The sequence below is a fragment of the Dermochelys coriacea genome, chromosome 11 (genome assembly GCF_009764565.3).
Source record: "Dermochelys coriacea isolate rDerCor1 chromosome 11, rDerCor1.pri.v4, whole genome shotgun sequence".
Taxonomy (NCBI): domain Eukaryota; kingdom Metazoa; phylum Chordata; order Testudines; family Dermochelyidae; genus Dermochelys; species Dermochelys coriacea.
In genome coordinates, this window is record NC_050078.2 from 2820256 (window position 1) to 2838954 (window position 18699).

Sequence of the window (18699 nt, forward strand, 5' to 3'; positions counted from 1 at the left end):
ATGTTTCTACGATTTCTAAAACATGCGTTCTTGGTAAAAGATGGCCTCTTGTGCCCAGCGCTGGGACTTATGGGGTGATGGTGCTGCACTCTGATTGGCAGAGGGCACTGGGAGGAGTTCTTAGAGGGGGGGGGTCACATGACTCTCTTCTGGGCAGTTCACCCTGTCCCAGAACCTGCCGTATTTTGGTCAAATCTGTTCTCGGGGTGGTCCTATGCAGCCGAAACCCATCGCGATTGGTAGAGGGCGATGGGAGGAGTTCTTAGAGGGGTCACATGAATCACTTCTGGATGGGTCAACCCCCCCCAGAATTCCTTCCTGTTGGTCAAATCTCTTCTCAGGGGTGGTCCCCAACAGCTGAAACCCATCCTGATTGGTAGAGGGCGGTGGGAGGAGTTCTTAGAGGGGTTACACAAACCACTTCCGGATGGGTCACCCCACCCCCGAACTCCCCCCCAATTGGTCAAATCTCCTCTCAGGGTAGTCCCCAGCAACTGAAACCCCTCCTGATTGGTAGAAGGAGGTGGGAGGAATTGTTAGAGGAGTCACATGACCCACTTCCGGATGGGTCACCCCGCCCTGAAATTCCCCCTGATTGGTCAAATCTCTCTTGGGGTGGTCCTATGGGGGCGAAACCCTTCCTAATTGGTAGAGGGCAGTGCAAGGAGTTCTCAGAGGGGTCACATGACACACCTTGCTTCTGGTCATGTGGCTGCCTTGACCCTGAAATTAATACCCCCATGGGGCAGGACTTCTGGTGACAGGTGGGCAGGGTTTCGGGGGTCAAGAGGCGAGGTTTAAGGGGACAAGGGGTGGAGTTAGGGTTGATTGACTGTAAGGCCCTTATACTACTAAGACTAGGATGAAGTCCAGCTCGAAGAAGTGGGGGCGGGGGTTACTTTGTAAATTATCAGCTTGGTCTGGGATTGTCTCTGCTGCTATCTCAAGCCCCGATGGTACCTCTCTTACTAGAAGAGAAGCGGTCTGGGACAGATGTCTCTCCAAGAGCCTCTGTGAAAAAGTCAGAAGATGCACACACAAAAATATTAGCTTCTCAGCCATGTCCTTGTCATCTTTAATTGCTCTCTTGAATCCACCCGTTCTTTCACAGGCTTCTGATTTCCTTAAAGTGTTTTTTAGTGTTTGTCTATATCCCTTCAGTTATTTGCTCTTCACAAGCCATCTTAGCACATCTACTTTCCCGCTTACATGCTACCTGCTGTAATTTAGGCTTCTGTTTACTCCCCATCCTGCCTCTTTTAAAGAATTTGTTTAGCTCAAATAACCTCTTGACTCTTGCTATTATTAGTGGCCTTTCTGGTTAGGAGCTCGCGTCACTACAAAGCCAATGTAAAGAGCTCAAACTCCCCCTCCCTAAGCAAGAGCTGGCCCCCCGCAGTTTGTCCTCGGCAGTGACTACAGGGGGGAGAGTCGCTTGTTACAGGGAGCTGGGGAGTTTTCTGACATCCAGGGTCACATGTTGGGCGAGCCCAGGACTGCAGCCGGAGCGAAGGAAATTCTGGCTGCAGCAGCCTTATTCCTCTCTGGCTCTGTGGCTTGGGGCAGTGAGAAGTGACACTGGGGCTGCTTGCGGCCAGCAGTTCGGCCTGCGACTCTCCGCCAACCCCTGCCCACCCTTCTTGGGCTGACTGCAGCCTCGACAGGGATTGAAGCACCAGGCTAGCAGAGCCTGCTCAGCCCCTGGCTGGGTTCTGCCTCGTGAGCAGCTGGCCGGGTCAGCCTCTGACCGAACTAACGCCCGTGATGCAGGGGAGGGTTGGACTGCACACTCCAGCCCTGGGATGTGTTTCCTCAGCACCCGGCTCTGTTTCCTCAGCTCTGGGGCAGCCCTCTGGGGCATGATCAGCTGTTGAAGGCAGGGAGGCTCAGAGCTAGAATTTTGTATCCTGATAAGCATAGCTGGGGCTGGGCAGGGGAGTGGGGGGTGGTTAGCTGCTCTGTGCGCGCAGGGGCTCTTGGAGCTGCCACTTGCAGGGGGCTGGCAGCAATCCTTGGGAGAGATGGTTAGTGCTGGGTCTGCAACACGACTTCCTGGCATATGCCAGTCTGGGTTCTGCAGAGTTAGCACCAAATGAGGCTCGGAGCAACCCCCAGCCTCGCCCTTGGCTGGGGCTGCTCAGAGTCCCTGCTGGCGGCACCGCAGCTGGTGAGGGTGTGGGGGGAAAGTCTCCTCCAGCAGCTGGGTCTCCCATCAGAAGTTGTTTCCCTCCCTCTTGTGGAGCCCACCCCTTCTCTGCTTACCACTGCTCCCTGCCTGCCAGGAACGACTCACTTCTGACTCCAACACCCTGCTGACCAGCCATGGCTCCTGCCTGGGCCAGGATGGGAACACCCCATAGGGCAGGGAGTTTCAAACTATGGCAGGGGAGAGGATACCCCAGAACCAGCCCCGAGGGCTTTCTCCCTGCCCTACACTCTGCAGGTCACTCCAACTGGGTTCTGGCTCCCAGCCACCCTGCGATGTGGCTGCTGCCCCCTGCCCCTAGAACCCTCCCCGATTTCCCCCCGCCCCTCCTCCCAGGCCAGCAATACCCCTCAGCAGTGACTTACAGCAGTCCAAGCCTCCTGCTCTTCTCTGGATTCAATTGTCCATCATGTAGCCTAGGGGAGGCAGGCGGGCCTGGTTATTTAACAGCATGCAGGGCACCAGCCACCGCTTGTATTTCTGTGCTTCAAGGTGCTCCCCGCCCCCAATCCATCTGGGCAGAGAACGGGAAGGAGCTGGGTGGAGAGTCAGTCCCCAAGATTACTGGGATCAATTTGCCTTTGGCCTCGTGCCCCACAAAGGCTAGGAAAGGTGTTGTGCACACAACCCCACTGGGAGTTGGCGTGAAGCACAATGTGGCCGAGCTGCTACCCTGGCTCTTTGCCTGCATGGCTGGTGGTAGCTGGGGTGGGCAGGGCTGGGGCTTCCTGTGAATCTCTGCTATCCCTATACAGAGGCTGCAGGGGGACCTGGCTGGGGCCAGTGCCTCGGGGGTGGGGGGGTGGGTGTGGGAGCCGGGGTGAGACCTTTGGGAGGCAGGATCTCTCCCTTAGGCCTGCTCCTGCTGCAGGTGCTGGGCTTGCCCAGGGCCAGGACAGAGGAGACCCTGTGGCCGCAGAGCCCTCCCACATCTGTCTGCAAGGAGCCTTGGTTCTCCTTTTGTCCCAGGGAGGTGGGAAGGTTGGGTGAGGGGGAAGTTGGGTGCCAGCCCCCTCCCCCCCCACAGCTGGCAGTGTGCGTGTGGCACTGGGCCCTGGACTCATGGGGCAGGGAGGGGTAATAGGAAGTAGAGCTCCAGCCCTTTTCTTACCTATCAGCTGCTGGGCAGCTGCTGCTCTCAGGGCAGCCTTCTTGCTCAGCCTCCCTGGGCAGTCCTGGAGCTGGGAAGCCAAGAACCCAGTTAGTCCCAAGCCATACGTCCTCCCCAGGCTGGGGGGAGCTGCCTGCTCTGGAGGTGAGGAACCCCAGGCTGTCAGAGCCTTCTCCCCCTTGACTCCTCCCATGGGACAGAGCTGACTTATAGGGGAGCCATCCTCAAGGGCGGGGGATAGGGCTGAGTCAGTGAGGGGGCTCCCTGGAGCAGGGAAACCCCTCTGTGCCTAGGTCCTCCCACCCCCCTGTCCTGCAGGGCCCGCGCCCCAGAGCTCACTCACCAGGGTCCTGCAGGCTTCGCTCAGGAAGGTGGGGATGGCGGGGGCCGCCCCCTCGGCCAGCTGGCTCCGCATGAGCATGCACAGGGGCTGGTAGCTGAGGAAGGGTGTGAAGGGAGCTGGGTGAGCCTCCCTGAGCACCACGGGCTGCCAACTTGCAGGCTCTGCGTGGCTTGGGGAGAGTCCACGGTGCCGGAGCAGCAAGGAGCCACCTCTCTGCAGACCCTCCTCTGGCCTGATGGTTGTTCCTAAGGCCACCACCGCCCCCATCACCAGCTTGGCTGCGTTGAGGGGAGCCAGGCCTGAGTGCTGGGACAGGAAAGGGGCCATTCCCTGTGGGTCCCTGTCGGGCCGTTAACAGCACTGCCCAGTGACCAACGTACTTGGTCTCCCCTCAATCCCAAGCACTACTGGGGGCTGCTACTCGGGGGGGGCGGGGGGGAATTGCTGCAGGAGGCTGGTCATTCCCGGACAGGAGCTAGCGCACAAGTGACGGCAGGGCAGCAGCAATGGAGAGCCAGACGGCCTCAGTGACCTGCCCTTCCCTGAGGCCCGGCTTGGGTCAGGTCACTTGCCAGGGGCCACAGATAGACCTGGGCCTGGCCACTAAACAGGGCAGGCTGTAAAATGGAGCCAAAGCCGCAGAGAGTCTGGCTGGGCAGGGAGGCAGGAGATGCCTGTGGGGAATGGAGGAGGAGAAGGAAACTCCACAGATCTACCCCACAGCTACACTCTGAGGGCTGGCAGAGCTCTGTGTGGGGTGGGGGTGGGGGGGCTGGACTAGTGGGGAGGGGGGGGAATCCCTGTCCTGGGTGCCACAGGTCAGCACTGAGGAGATCTGGGGCTTGGAGGGCGGAGTTTGCACCACCCTTGCCATGTTGTTATAATGCCCCCAGCCACCCCTGCCCCTATGAGCCCTCAGCTGCACTCACCTGGGCCACCTGGGGGTCCCTGTCCTGCAGGTGGATGAGCAGCGTCCCCATGCTCTTCTCCACCTCAACCCTAAAGAGGGACGACTTCTTGGAAACCAATTTGCTGAGGTGGCCAAAGAGCTCCATGGAGGCCCACCTCAGGCCACTGTTCTCCTGCAGACATGGGGTGCAGGGTGGTTAGGGGGGGATGGGCTCAGGCCCTCACATACTTTGGGAATCAGCCTGGCAGCTGCAGAGCCCGGAGAGGTTTCAGCTAGTTCAAACGACAGGGCAATTCTCTGCAAACTCCCCTCCTTCCTGCTGGGCCCCAGGGCTGCCAAACAATTGTGGGCCCAGGGCCCAAGAATGATTCTATCCCTGCCTCCCCTGGCAGAGGAGCTGAGCTGCCCCACAAGTCCAGGAACATGCCTGTGTCGGACACTGAGCCCCCTCCGCGTGAGGGCATGTCCTGAGCATCTCCCCCTGAGGGGTGCCCTATAGCGCCATGGGGCCTGCCCTGCTTGGTATTTACATCCTCAAAGAATGTTCTCATCTGCAAGGCCAGTGGGATGGCGACGTGTGCCTTCAGAGACGCCGTGGGGTCCTGCAGCATCCAGCAGAGCCCTTCCATGGCATCCAGAACGGCGCGGGGGTCACAGCATTCACACACGGCACAGACAAAGCTCCCCAGGATCTGCTCTCGTTTCTTCCTGACCTGCAGAGAAGGGGTTGGACGCTGCTCAGTGAGCAACGCTCTGTCAGCCTGAGTGTAACCATGGTCTGGGCAAGTCAGCCTACAGCCCAGTTTGCTCCACAGGAGCCATGGGCTGGGGAGAAGGGGAACCAGGAGCTTCCTACCCAGCCCTCTCTGGCTAGTACCCTGCCATTCCAGACCCACCTTGTCCAGAAACTTGGTTATTGCGTTCCTGAGGCCGTGCAGCGCTCTGCCTTGAATGTGGATGTTACTGTCCTCTGCAGCATGGCCTTCACAACCTGCTTCCGCATCGCCTTGGGCTCATTCTCCATCAGCAGGGGGCTGCCGAAGAACTAAAGGGACCAAAAGGAGCTGTCAGAGAGGGCTGGGCGAGGCCAGTGGGTCCTAGCCCAGCCGGAGCAAGGGGAAGGGAGTATGATCAGGGGCCAGGAGCTGACTTAGATCCATACCGACTGCTGTTCACGAGAGGCTGGCTTCAGCTGAGCTTAACAGAAGTGACCCGAGCAGGGCAGAGCGCTCCCTCTGGTTCCAGGGGGGGGCTCCCAAACCCACCACAGAGCCCCCAGCAGAGGGATTAATTTACAAGCAACACACCACCAGGAAAGGAGTACTTGTAGCACCTTAGAGACTAACACATTTATTTGAGCATAAGCTTTCGTGAGCTACAGCTTATGCGAAAGCTTATGCTCAGATAAATTTGTTAGTCTCTAAGGTGCCACAAGTCCTCCTTTTCTTTTTGTGAATACAGACTAACGTGGCTGCTACTCTGAAACACCACCAGGACCATCTCTCATTGGCTGACCAGCTATTGCCAGGGCCAGTGCAACCGCTAGGCGAAAAAAAAGCGCGCTCAGGGGAGGTGGTGGAGTGGAGGTGAGCTGGGGCAGGGGGGCTGCTGCAGGGCTGGGAGCTGCCGCAGGGCTCCCTGGGCCGGAGGTGGGGCGCAAGGTGGAAGTTTCGCCTAGGGGCGCAAAATATCCTTGCACCGGCCCTAGCTATTGTTTCTCCTGTTCCATCAGCTTCTGGGCCTGGTTAACCCGGCCCCAGTTAACCGGTTAACCCTCACCTCTGCCAACAGGACAGTGCAGGCCATGCGTTCGCCCTCCTGGCTGGCCTGGAGGCTGGGAAGGAGGAGCCACGGGATGCTCTTCAGGGCCTGCTTTGGGTGGATCACCATGGCCCTGGGAGAGAACAAGAGCTCGTGTTTACGTGTGCATGACAACCCTGCCCATGCCAGAATCCGGCCCGGTCCCGGCCACCCCCTCTCATCTCTGCCCCATAGGCTCCAGAACGAGAACGTGACTCCTCCAGCCTCTGTCCTCACCTGCTCAGGAGAGCGAACCCCTCGGGCTGGGCCTCCTCGAGCAGCTGCCAGCCTCGCTCCTGGTCCATTAGCGCCACAGCCGGCTGACTGCCCCTGAGATGCAGCACCCACACCAGGGCTTGCACGGCCATGCTGGGAAGAGAAGGAGGCAGGAAATGGGGATGTGGGGATGCCTGTTCTCTGGGCGGGGTGGGGGGGCAGGACTCCCTTGCTGCAGCACTGAAGGGATCAGAATGAGAATAGAAACTGCCCCACTTCTGCCTTTGATTCCCCCGCAGCCAACTGGGGGGGGGGGAGGTGTCTGCAGATGTGACCTACACTGTCCTCCAAAGATGTGAAAATTGCCTGCCCCCCTGCCAGGAAACTGACCCTGGGGAGAAAAGTACATGCGGTGCCCCCCTGAACACCCTGTTGCCCTGAGCCCTGCCCCCATGAGCTGCCCAGTCTGAGGAGCTCTCTGGCTCCCTGAGTATCCGCGGGCAGCTCTGCCCACTCCTAAGCACGAGGAGCCTGGCTGATCTGAACCCTCAGTCCCCCAAAGGAGTCGGGGATCCCTGGAAAACAAAGGGTCCAAGCAGGAAGCTTCCCCCTCCTAGGGGCTAGCACAGACACAGAGTGGGTGCTGGGATCCATCAGCCCCACACGTTACCTGCGGGGACTGGCATCACTGGGCAGGTCCTGCTAGGCTCCCGAGAGGTGCCGTGCCGGGGAGCAAGCGATGGCAAGGAAGCAAGAGGCGAACAGGTCGTCCTCAAGTCCCTCCAGCGTGTCCGCTTGACCCAGGGCCCCGACCAGCTCCCACAGGCCACGTGTGGTCTGGAAGAGAACAAGATACAGTCAGAAGCCCGTGGCCGTGTGCAGAATGCAGCCGGGAAAGAGGGCTGAATGCCAGCACTTACCGCCGGGGGCAGCCGGGCCGGCTGGGGACAGCTCCTGTCCTGGGTCTGTCTAGCGTTAGCCCGGCCCTTCTCCGGGCTGTCGTACAGCAGGATGTGCAGTCCCCTGGCCAGCGTGGGGTCTGCACCTAGGAATCTCCAGATGGCCTTGGCCTGGCTGTGACGGACAGAGGGACGGCAGGTAAGGAATTAACACAGAGGACGCGCCCCGTTGGTACACACCGGGGGTGATGGCCTCCGAGGGGTGACGTGCCAGAAGCAGCAGGTTGAGCCTTTCAGGCACTGGCCAGCCCTAAGGGGTTCATGCCCTCCTGCCTGGGCACTGCCGGGGGCGCTGTGTCACAGCAAGGGATGGGCGGAGGTGGCCAGGCTCACCTCCCCCCGCTGGGGGGGCCCCTCCCTCCCTTGCTGCCTTCTCCTGATGGGAACCAGAGGGGCTGGGGTTAGAGCCCCTATGGGGGAAAGCAGTGACTCCAGGCTCGGGGTGGGGGCTGGTGTGAGGAGGTACCCACCCTTGGGGGGGGCTAGGGCTAGTTGCTGGGCTGGATCTCCTGAGCTGGAGGCGGCTCAGAGTGGGGGCTGCGGGCAAGGAGAGCAGGAGCTCCTTCCCTATGGGGCAGGGAGTGGGGGGTTCAGGAGGAACAAGGCTCCAGTTCTGGCCACGCCATGGCTCTGGGGTGGGGGGTTTGGAGAAGGCTGTAAAAGGGGTGCTGGGCTTGTCGGCTCTGGGCAGGACGCAGGGCAGGCGCTGCTGGCCCGGGGGAACCTGGCAGGCTGGTGAATCGGAGAAGACCAGCCTCTAGGGGTGGGATGAGGCGTCTAAAAGATACCAGGCTGGGATTCCGGGAGGGAGAGGGCATTTCCCAGCCGGGGGGAGGGGGTGCCCCTGCGGGGACATGCTCAGTGTAGGGGTGTCGGTGGGGGCGATGCAGTTAGGCTGGCCCCTCTCCTGCCTCAGCCTGGAGGGATGCCCTGCTGGGAGCAGGGGGGCCATGCTGACAGAGGGGGTGACCCTGCTCTTCTGGTCTGTGTTGTGATGGGGGGGGCTGGAAGACTGTTCTGGCCTCCAGCCAGCCAAGCTATTGCACAGCCGAACCGGGAGGGGGTGCACTGGTTAGCACAGAACGAAGCGGGGAAGGGTGACAGCTGTGTTAGGAATAGCTCAGCTGGGGGAGCCCTGTGCCGGGGGTCCCAGAGCACCCGGAGCCCTCCAAGGGACAGGGAGGCTAATGGTGACAGCATGCCGGGGCAGGGCTGTTCCCTGGGGGCCTGTGTGCAAGGGTCTGTGCTGCGTGTAACCATGGTGCTGTGGAGTGACCCCATTAAGGGGGGGACTCGGAGGCTGGAGGGGGGTGTTCTATGCTTTCCCCGGGGCCCCGCTCACCGCTCGTAAGGCCAGGGCATCTGCAGGAGGATGCTGACTGTGGCCTTGGTGTGCTCTCTGGCCAGTAGGTGTAGGATGTCTCTTGTCCCTTCACTCAGCTGCCCCCCCCCCGGGGTGGGCACAGTGTGTAGGAAAGAGCCGTGTGCAGATCCTGCACCTGTGGAGGCAAAGCAGGGGCTGAGACCCTACCCCCGCTGTGGGTGCCTGGCAGGCAAGGGCCAGGAGGAGCTGGGCAGGCTCAGAAATAAGTCTGCGGTCGCATGGCCCGGCACAGGCCATGGATAAACTCTCCTAGCGAGTGACTGAGCCGAGCAGGGGTTGGTACCTTGAAACCTCCACCCCGATCCAGCTCCGTAGCACGAAGGATCCCAATCCCGCTGCCCAGTGACACCCCACTACCCTGGATATCCCGGCGGTACCTCCCCTTGTGAGAGCACGCCTCTACGTCAATCCTTGTCCACTGGGCAAAGAGTCAGTGGACACGGGGGACCCCACTGCGGGCTCTGTTCCCCCAGCTGCGGGATGAGTCTGGAGACAGGGCACATTTCCCAGGGAGTGAGCCGGGCAAGCCAGACTCCCGGGATCAATGCCTGCAAACAACAGGGCCGTGCCCAGCGGCCGCTCTGCAGACAGGGCATGGATGGGTCCCATTGATCAATGATGGTGAGAAGGGACGTCTCCCCTCCACATCCTCCCTTGTGCCCCAGGAATTCTAGGCATGGGGCAAGATGGAGCTGCCCGAGATATCCAGTGCCCAGCCATTACTTGGCCCTGTAGCTCGGATTCTTTCTCTCTCAGCACCGCCTCCATGACGCCCGCCAGCTGGTCAGCACGCTCCCCCTTCTCCAGCAGGCCCACCAGCAGGGTGAAGCTGAAGGGCATGAGGTCACGCAACGGCAGGTGCTTCGCGATGAGCTGCAGGGAAAGGCACAGGCTGAGTGTGAGCAGTGAGCCCCGGCCCGGGGAGGTGGGTTTGCTCTGTGGGGAATGGGGACAGAGGGCACTAGCAGCCTGCACCCAGGGCTATGTGAGTGGGCATTGGAGCCCACACCCAGGAATTTCCATCTGCCGGCTCCTCATCGAGGGAAGGAGACAAGGACGCTCCCTTTCCCATGTGCGTGTCTGTCTCTCACAGTCTCTTTTACTCACCATAGGAACATGGGCAGGGCTCTCTCTGCAGCTGGCATCCTCCTGCATCTTGCTCAGCATGGTCGCCACCGCCCCTGTCCCGGTGTCCACGATGGCTGCACAAGAAACCAGCAGCGCTCAGGCAGAGCTCTCGGGGCCGGATTCTTCCACCTCCCCGTCGAGCCAGGTCAGAGGTGCCAAAGAGCCAGACTCCGGCCACAGCTGGGAATGCCCAGCTAGGGTGAGCTCTCAGCTGGCTCCTGGGCTAACTGCCCACCTATCACCCTGATGTAGAAGGTGTGTTGGGGCTGGGGTGGGTTCAGGGGAGGTCCCAGGTGGTCCCAGGCACCTGGTGAAGAGCAGATGCCAGGTCAGCCTGGTAGGTACCAACCCACTTCTACTCTGTGTCCCTCTGGTCAGGGATAGGATGAAGGCACCATGTTCTCTCTGCAGTCCTGCTTGCTAGGTAACGGCTGGGGCTGTGAGGGCTGAGAAGTGGCGACTGCTGCCACTCCATCTTACCTTTGCAAGGCATGAAGAGCCAGTAGAGAGCCTGAGATGCCAAGTATCTGGTGGCCTCCTGAACATCGAAGTCCTGGCTTATCAGCATCCCGGCCACGTAGCCCTGCTCTGCCATGGATTTCAGGTCCTAATGGGCAACCGAACAGAAAATCAGGGCATGGGTTGGGGAGAGCCCAGCTCTGTTTGTATCACCCCCCCCACTCCGTGAGTGCTGTGGGGGGCAGCAGGGTCTGTGCTGCTCACCTTGGTGATGGCTTCGAAACTATAGAACATGAAGAGACGGGCGCTGGCTCTCACACCTCGGCTCCTCTCCTGGGCTCGGGGAGAGCAGATCCACGGCTGCAAGTTCTGGGGAGCAAGGAGAAAGGCGTGTGAGCGGCAGCAATTACGGGGCGATCCCCAGAACCTGCTTCCTGCCCCAGCAGGGAGAGGACATGGAGCATTTAACCCCTTCTCCTCCACTTACGGACACTGGAACTCAATGCTCCTTGGGACAGGTCTGAGGGTCTTGGGCTCAGCACTTTGAGGATTCTCCCCATTGATCCTGTGGGGTCTCGGGGCTGTTTCCTTCAGGGGCACAGGAGCACCTGCCCAAATTTAGGAGGCCAAAGTGACACTCCCTGGGGCAGGACTAGGATTGTCTTGCTGGATCCCAGGGTCTGGTGTATGCCCCGTGGGGACTGGTGAGTTCCCAGCGGCTGGAGGCCTGCTCAGCCCCCTCGGGATCAACTGGAGCCTTCTCTCTTGTGGTTCGGACAGAACCTGAACAGCCAGCTCATCCCCAGCTGGTCAGTGCAAATGGGCCCCTCCCTCTCCCCCTCCTCCTTCCCTGTCAGACCAGAAACAGACGCAGTAGCATGGTGGGGGTCAGGTGCTGCTCCAGGAAAGTCTGCAGCACACGATCCAGGCCCTCCCAGAGCAGTTGTTGGAGAGACTGGAGCAGAGAGAAGCCAGGAAGTAAATAACAAAGGAGGTGGGGTGCACAAGGCAGGGGGATGAGTGGATCCCCCATCTGGAGCCAGGTGCTGTTGGTATTTGGGGTCCCTTTACCCAGGTGATACTGATTCCCCTGCACATAGACATGGGTCTCACCTGGACCATGGGCTGCCCTTCCCCAAAAATCCTTCCTCCCATCTGGGCTCCCCAACACATGTACTGAGTGGGGCTCTGGAGGGAAGGCCTCCTCCCTCCCCCTCTGGAGGGGTCCCAGCTGCCCCCCAACACCCCACTGGCTCGCCAAGGGCTGAACTGTTCATCTCTGCTCCAGCCAATTTCTGTTTCTGTGGCAGGGCAAGTCATGGCCTGGCCGTGTGGCTGTCCGGAATCCATGCTTTGCTTACTCTGCACCAAATGCTATTTAACGCTCTGGGCCAGATCCTCAGCTGGTGTAAAGTGGGTGTAGGTTGTAGCTCCCTGTGCCAAGAATCCAGGGTAATTCTGTACAGTCTCACAGACATTCACCTCTACAGCTGTCCTCCCTGCCAACCCAACAGCAGAGTTAACTGCGTAGCCACTTGTCACCAGCCCTTTGGAAAATAAACCAAGGGGCTGGATTCAGCTGGACACACAGCTCTCTGCATCAGGCCAGGGTCCAGCTCCTCAGCAGGGGTGTGGCTGAGTTTCCCAGCCAAGGAGGCAGGTGGAAGCTGCAGCTTTGTCCAGGCCTCACTAACCTCTGCCCAGATAACGGAGCTTTCTGCCACCTCAGTCCCTCTCAGCTTCGCCAGGGCTGGGCGCTGAATCATGGAGCTGGCGATGCAAGTGCTGATGGTCTCAGCCTCCTGTTCCTTAGACAGGCGAGGCTCGAATTTCCTGATTGGAAGGAATGGAGCAGACGGGGCCATTAGAATGGAGACAGGTCCCAGCAGGAGTCAGGTTGGGTTTGATGGCACGAGGGACAGCTCCCTCCCTAAGCAGCAGAGCTCCCGGGGGCATCTCCAGCAGAGCCACCGCCTGGGAATGGTCCTGTCTGGAGATGCCTATGCCCCATGGGCCTGGCAGGGGCTCTGCTGGGGAAGCTGCTCTCCGGGGATGATCCTGGGCCCTGCTCTGTGGCTGCACCCATTCCCAGCACTTCATGCTGACGGGAGGGGCTCCCTCTTACCAGGCAATACGCAGAGATGGGGGCTGGATAAAGTGACCCGGAGGCCAAGGAGGATATGGCCCGTTAGTGAGCCACGAGGGAGGAGCATCCTCTGGTTCTTATTGCAGCTCGTCCCTCCCCCACTTCCTCTCCCTCCATCTGCCTCTCCCCGGCTGCTGGGCTCTGCAGGTGAGTCAGGCCCCGGGGACGTACCCTAAGTATGAGATGGCCAGCAGGGTATGCTGGTGATCGGGGCTCTGCAGCTGGGCCCGGTCCTTGCCTCTGAGGATCTCCTGCAGCACAAAGCAAAGAGTCAAAGGCAAAAGAATTTGTGGAAGCCCGGTTACTCAGCAAGATGTGGAATCTCCAAACGCGGTTTGACGCCCCCACCAACCCTCAGCCCCAGCGTGCAGTGCGCTGGGGCACGGAGCTGGGAAGATGGCCTGGGAGCAGCCACGTGGTCAGAATGCAGGGGACATTCACAAGAGCCCTTATTTCGCCATTCCTGATTGCACATCTGGAAACTTCAGCATCTGCCATGGAGCAGGGAAGGGGGATCTGGGCAGAGACAATTTTGTGACAGGGAGCATTAGAGTCCTGAACAGCTGAGGTGTGACTTTATTGACATGAACTGGGACGGTATAGATCATTGTTGCAACCAAAGTCCTGTAGTGGCACCAATTCTTGTATAAAGGGGGTCAAATAGGGTGTCTAAGACAAGGTTATGGTTTGCTGGTTATGGTTATGCTATCTGTATATGTGCATCATTTTTGTAGTTGAAGTTATGAATATTGGCTCTATACTGTCTGTATTTCAAACTTCTGCTATGCTTCTGGGTGACACCCCAGACAAATTGGTGTCAGCTCTGCCTAGCCTGCTTGATGGCTCATTAAGGACCATCAGCCATACAATTGACCCATTGAGAGAAGGCAGACACACCTGGGGACTCAGCAAAGTATGCAGGGACTTGCCCATGTGACTCCAAACTCCATTTTGCTGTAACTTTCCACAGTAAGAACAAAGAGGGGTTCTTACACCTGGAAAAGACTATAAAAGGCTGATGCCTCTCCTCCATCTTGTCTTCAATCCTGCTTCTTACCTCTGGAGGGACTTTGCTACAAATGGAAGCTCTACACAAAGGACTGAAGGACCCATCCCAGCTGGGAATGTTCTCCAGAGACTTGATTTCAACCTGCAGTTTATTCTATGACTGTTACAAGACTAAACCAAGAACTTGGCCATTACTGTATGTAATTGATTCCATTTAACCAATTCTAGCTCTCATCTGTATCTTTTCCTTTTATGAATAAACCTTTAGATTTTCGATTCTAAAGGATTGGCAACAGCGTGATTTGTGGGTAAGATCTGATTTGTATATTGACCTGCGTCTGGGGCTTGGTCCTTTGGGATCGAGAGAACCTTTTTTCTTTTACTGGGGTATTGGTTTTCATAACCATTTGTCCCCATACCGAGTGGCACTGGTGGTGATACTGGGAAACTGGAGTGTCTAAGGGAATTGCTTGTGTGACTTGTGGTTAGCCAGTGGGGTAAAACCAAAGTCTTCTCTGTTTGGCTGGTTTGGTTTGCCTTGGTGTGCATAGAAACCCCAGCCTTGGGCAGTAACTGCCCTGCTTTAAGCAATTTGTCCTGAATTGGCACTCTCAGTTGGGAGAGAGAACCAAGAACCAGCATCGTTACGAGGTCAAATATTTTCCTGCAAACCTAGGGAGGGCTGCGCCTGTTAACTCCTCAGGATCGTGTCCCGGAGTGAAAACCCTTGGAGTTAATCCCCAGGGCACTTTCTGGGTGCCGGGCAGATCTCTCAGAAGTGGGATGGGGAATTGTCCCAGGTGTAAGCAGCATGAATCTGCTAATAGAAAATAGTGTCATTTCATTTCTTGGGCTGGAATCTCACCAGAAGAATCTGGCCTCAGCACTGGGTTTGCAGTGCACAATGTAGAGGCCTGGGCACCCGGTTGCAAACACAGCACATGGCCTTAAATGCCAGATACTCTGGCATGTGCATCTGACCTAGGGACTCCTCCCAGGACCCCAGCATGTTCACTCACCAGCAGGGGGGACAGCACGGTGTATGTGTCCTGGCCCACCAAGAGAATCCTGCTCTCTTGGGTGAGAGCTTCACCCACCAGCACGAGGCTTCTCACAAAAGCAGATCTCACCAGTGGGTCCTGGGCTTACAGGCAGGAGGGGGAGAGAACAATGAGGAAAGAGCCACAGGCAATAGAGAGCTGAGACATAAGGCTATAGGGCAAGTCTCTGCAAGGGAGCTGCTGCCCTCGGCTGCATTGCCCTCACGCCCTAAGGGAAAGGACCTGGCTTGCCCAGTGGAACATCTTTGCATTCCCTAGGGGAATATCTCTGGAGATGGATGCAAGGAACGGCTGATTTCCAGAGGTGCTGAGCTCTTGTGGTTCCCAGAGCTGTCAATAGGCCCTGGGGCTGCTCAGCTCCCCTGACAATCAGGTCGTGATTGTCTGATCTGGGACAGGAATCTGCTGCTCTCTGGAGTTGGCTGGGCTCTCCCTACCAAGGCATCCGTTCTCCACGGAGAACATTCAGTTAAACCAAACTAGCATCCCCTCTCCTTTTCGCTGGGACGCGCACATGGGCGTTGTAACCAGCATAGGACTGAATGTCGGCTTGAAACCTCCGATGGCAAGAAAACAACCAAGAGTTATCTCAAAAATCCCCCTTCAGCACCAGAGCCTGTCAACCGGGCTAGGGGCCTGAATCACTCAGTGCGCCTTTTCTGCCCAGCTACCCCATCGACTGCAGCATGTGGGGAAACAGGCCCTACATCTTTAGCTTCTGATCCCTGAGTGCAGACCAAGCCTAGAGGTACCAAACAGGGTCCAGTCGTCTCTGGGACAATATCACCAAGTGATGCTCAGTTACACTCTAACAAGGCCCAGATGGGAGTCCTTCCATTAGCTTCCATGGGCCTGGAATCAGAGAAGAAGCTAATTGAGATGGGGGAGTCACGGAGAATGGTGCTGTTCCCATGTCTCCTGTCCCTCCTGGGGCAAAGGGCCAGCCTGCTGAGCTGAGTTTATGCAGAGACATAGCTCTGTGCTGCTGGGCACAGCCCAGGTAGGTGCTGCTTGGGCGGTCAGGGAAGGGCTCTGACTTACGTGTGGGCTCAGAAAATAGTGTTGCCACATGGGAGACAGGATCATGGGAGACAGAACCCACCACAGCTGGGAGGGGAAGGGAAGAGGGAGCTTGCACTGTCACCCTCCACATCTCTTCTAATGCTTGTGAATCCTTATGAGCTGCCCCTGGTGCTTCTCCAACTGTATCTGCTGGGCTCAGCCGCTTCCTCTGTCCCACAAGGCAGTGCTGCTGAGGGGCCTCTGAATCCTGCCTCAGCGTTGGGGGGCTGGACTAGATGACCTCTTGAGTTCCTTTCCAGCCCTCCATTTCTCTGACCCTTACCTGCAGCAGCTGCTGCTCCCACTCCCTCTGGCAGAAGCAGGTCTTGTGATCTGGAAGAGATGGGCAGGTCTATTTCCTTTGTGTTTAGACTCTTCTACTGAGGAGCAGCCTACAACATGGCTCTTGTTTGGCAGGGGGTGGGGAGGAGCTGCCGACTCATGGGCCCTGAGGGAACCCATGACTCTTTGCAAATCGCTGATGGACAACAATGCTCCTCAGACCCAGACCCCTTGATGTGAAATACCCAGGAGATCTGCTTGCCAAGATCCTTCCCCAGGGTGAGAGGTGTCAGATGAAAGTTAGATATGGTCCTGGAAAGGATCCTTCTTGTCTAGGCATGGGGGGCTGGGCTGGATGAACCGAGGAATATGATCCTGATGTGATCCTCTCTGATTCCAAGGTCACAGCATCATATTATCCTGGATTCAGAGGGAGGCCCTGACCTCTCCCTCTCTGAGCCCAGCACCACAGTATCCCCTCCCTTCGCTCCTGCAAGGGGAGACACTCCCTCCTCACCTTCCATGTAGAGGAGCATGTCCATCATGTAGTTAACCCAGAATCTGCCTGACCCAGCTTGGAACATGCTCATCAGCTGGAAGAGGAGGAACATGGTTGCCCTTCTGACTTGCACCATCATATATGAGGATGCACTGAGCACCTGGCGGACAAAGAGGCATAGGTGGCTGTACCCCTCCCTTGCAAGGCAGTGTGAGAAGGGAGCTCCCTACAGGTGCAGGGGGAGAGCTCAGTGATGGAGGGAAGGAGACAGCATGGAGGTGGAGCTGACAATCAGGACAGGATTGAGATGGATATTTCAGTTGGTCAGGGACTATTGGCTATTGACTATTGGCTCCTTCCATCCTCTCACTCCTGGGCTAGCTGTAGCTCAGATGAAAGGAGACAGGATTATCCAGAGGCCGTCAGGCAGCTGCTGGGTCAGATCCTTGGCTTAGGTTAGAGCAGCACAAGGGGAGCTTGAAGCAGCCCGGAAGAGACAGCTAGGCCATATAGGGAATCCCCAGCTGCCCCTTGGTAAGGGAGGATGCTGGAGGCCAGGGGGCAGGAGGGGGCCTACACAGCAGTCCCTAAGGGCTCATTCCAGCTGGCTTATATTGGAGCCGTCCGAGAGCTGCACTAACTTGTGCTGGGGGACCTGGTCCAGCCCCAGGATCAGGGGAGCCAGGAAGGTGGCTGGCTCAAAGAGCTCGCGGGTTCTGTTAAATGCCGAGAGGTGCTGGGTCGATGTGCAATGAACGTGAGGAATGTGACGAGCCGGCTCCTCTGGGGGCTGCGGGGAGAAGAGCCACCACGCATTGCATGCCAGCTGCAGGACTGGCCCCTTCCCACTGTGGATAAGGAAACCTCCTGGCTGCGGGTTACTCACCAACAGCTGAGCCAGCAGCTCCTGGGGTAGAGTGGCCCTGGGGCTTGACCAACACCCTGTGAACAGAAAGGGGGGACATCCCATCAGGCTCTGGAGGGCTCTTTTGCATTCGTCTCTGAGCTCTACCTGTGCCCTTGACGGCTGGCTATGTCCTTGCAGTGAGCTGGAACCAGAGCCAAGAGCTGATCCCCACCCCACCTGGGGGCAGACGCCTCTCGCTACAGAAGGACGAAGAGCGGGTGGATAAAATACGGGGACTCTCCTCTGTTCTCCTTGCCAAACCTTCTGGCCAAGGGCAGGCTGCCTTCCTCCTGCATCCTCCTTACCACCCTAACCGACGTCTGCAGGAGGAGACGCAGGGCGGGCCCGTGGGCTGCTGGGCTCAGTTGAAGCAGTAGCCCAGGCCACAAAACCTGCAGAGCAGAGAAAAGCCATCTCAGTACGAAAATATCCTTTCCTGCCCCAGCCCTCTCTTTCCTCCACTAGCCAGGACCTCCGGCCTCGCCACCACCAGCCAGACCGCTCTACCCAGCCTGAACCATGCAGCGATCCCCACCCCCTCCCCCTTCACACCGGTCAGCATCTGCCTCCAGCGCCAAATCAAGTGACACATGACTGACCCCCCCAGCTTTTTGTTGTGTGTAGCATCGTCACTGACAGCACAGTGTTTCCTGGCTCCAGTCCCACTTGGAAAAGCTGGGTGTTCTCACGGCGTGAACGCAATACACCAGCTTGATAGATAAAGAGGAGACTAGGAAAACCAAGACTATCAAGTGAAACCATAACAGGCACTCAGGGAGGTTTGAGCTCTGACCTTCACATCCCCAGACAGACCTGCACCACTTGAACCACAGACTCAATTGCTGTCTGCTGTGTGGACAAGAGGGGGACTTAACACACACTATGCCAGAGGGTTACACAACTCTTTGCTAGACAGTATAGAACAGTGGAGCTCAGGAACCCCTGGGGGTCTAGCCCCACCTGTAGTAACTAAAGCACGTATATTTGGCAAGCTCAATCTGAAAGACAGCGTAGCTGAGTGCACAATACTTGGGTCTGCTTTATTAGAAATGTGGCTTCTAGTCTCAGCTCTGCCTGAAGTGACCTTGTGCAACATGGCTGTTAATTTGTTCAGTGTGGGGAGGGGCTGGCTAATACTTGACATCTTAGGCTTGCGTTCTGAGGCCGGATCAATCATAAGGTCTGTGCAGTGTGTGGACACATAAGCAATAGTCAGCA

The 18699-nt window shown here is 58.0% G+C and overlaps 1 protein-coding gene across 1 annotated transcript in view; it reads right to left on the reverse strand.

Annotated features, from left to right (window-relative positions):
- Positions 1 to 2602: 2602 nt before the first annotated feature.
- Positions 2603 to 18699, reverse strand: part of LOC122458041 (maestro heat-like repeat-containing protein family member 1) — a 38555-nt gene continuing 22458 nt past the window's right edge. The window contains 25 exon segments of the mRNA XM_043504848.1: positions 2603 to 2622; positions 3318 to 3387; positions 3661 to 3804; positions 4590 to 4742; positions 5101 to 5283; positions 5467 to 5540; positions 5543 to 5615; positions 6350 to 6464; positions 6608 to 6739; positions 7257 to 7423; positions 7507 to 7660; positions 8888 to 8994; positions 8997 to 9044; positions 9653 to 9802; positions 10037 to 10131; positions 10538 to 10664; positions 10781 to 10885; positions 11376 to 11471; positions 12211 to 12349; positions 12834 to 12913; positions 14690 to 14809; positions 16077 to 16126; positions 16593 to 16734; positions 17461 to 17518; positions 17725 to 17873. Of these exon segments, the coding sequence (XP_043360783.1) occupies positions 2603 to 2622; positions 3318 to 3387; positions 3661 to 3804; positions 4590 to 4742; positions 5101 to 5283; positions 5467 to 5540; positions 5543 to 5615; positions 6350 to 6464; positions 6608 to 6739; positions 7257 to 7423; positions 7507 to 7660; positions 8888 to 8994; positions 8997 to 9044; positions 9653 to 9802; positions 10037 to 10131; positions 10538 to 10664; positions 10781 to 10885; positions 11376 to 11471; positions 12211 to 12349; positions 12834 to 12913; positions 14690 to 14809; positions 16077 to 16126; positions 16593 to 16734; positions 17461 to 17518; positions 17725 to 17873 (2751 nt within the window).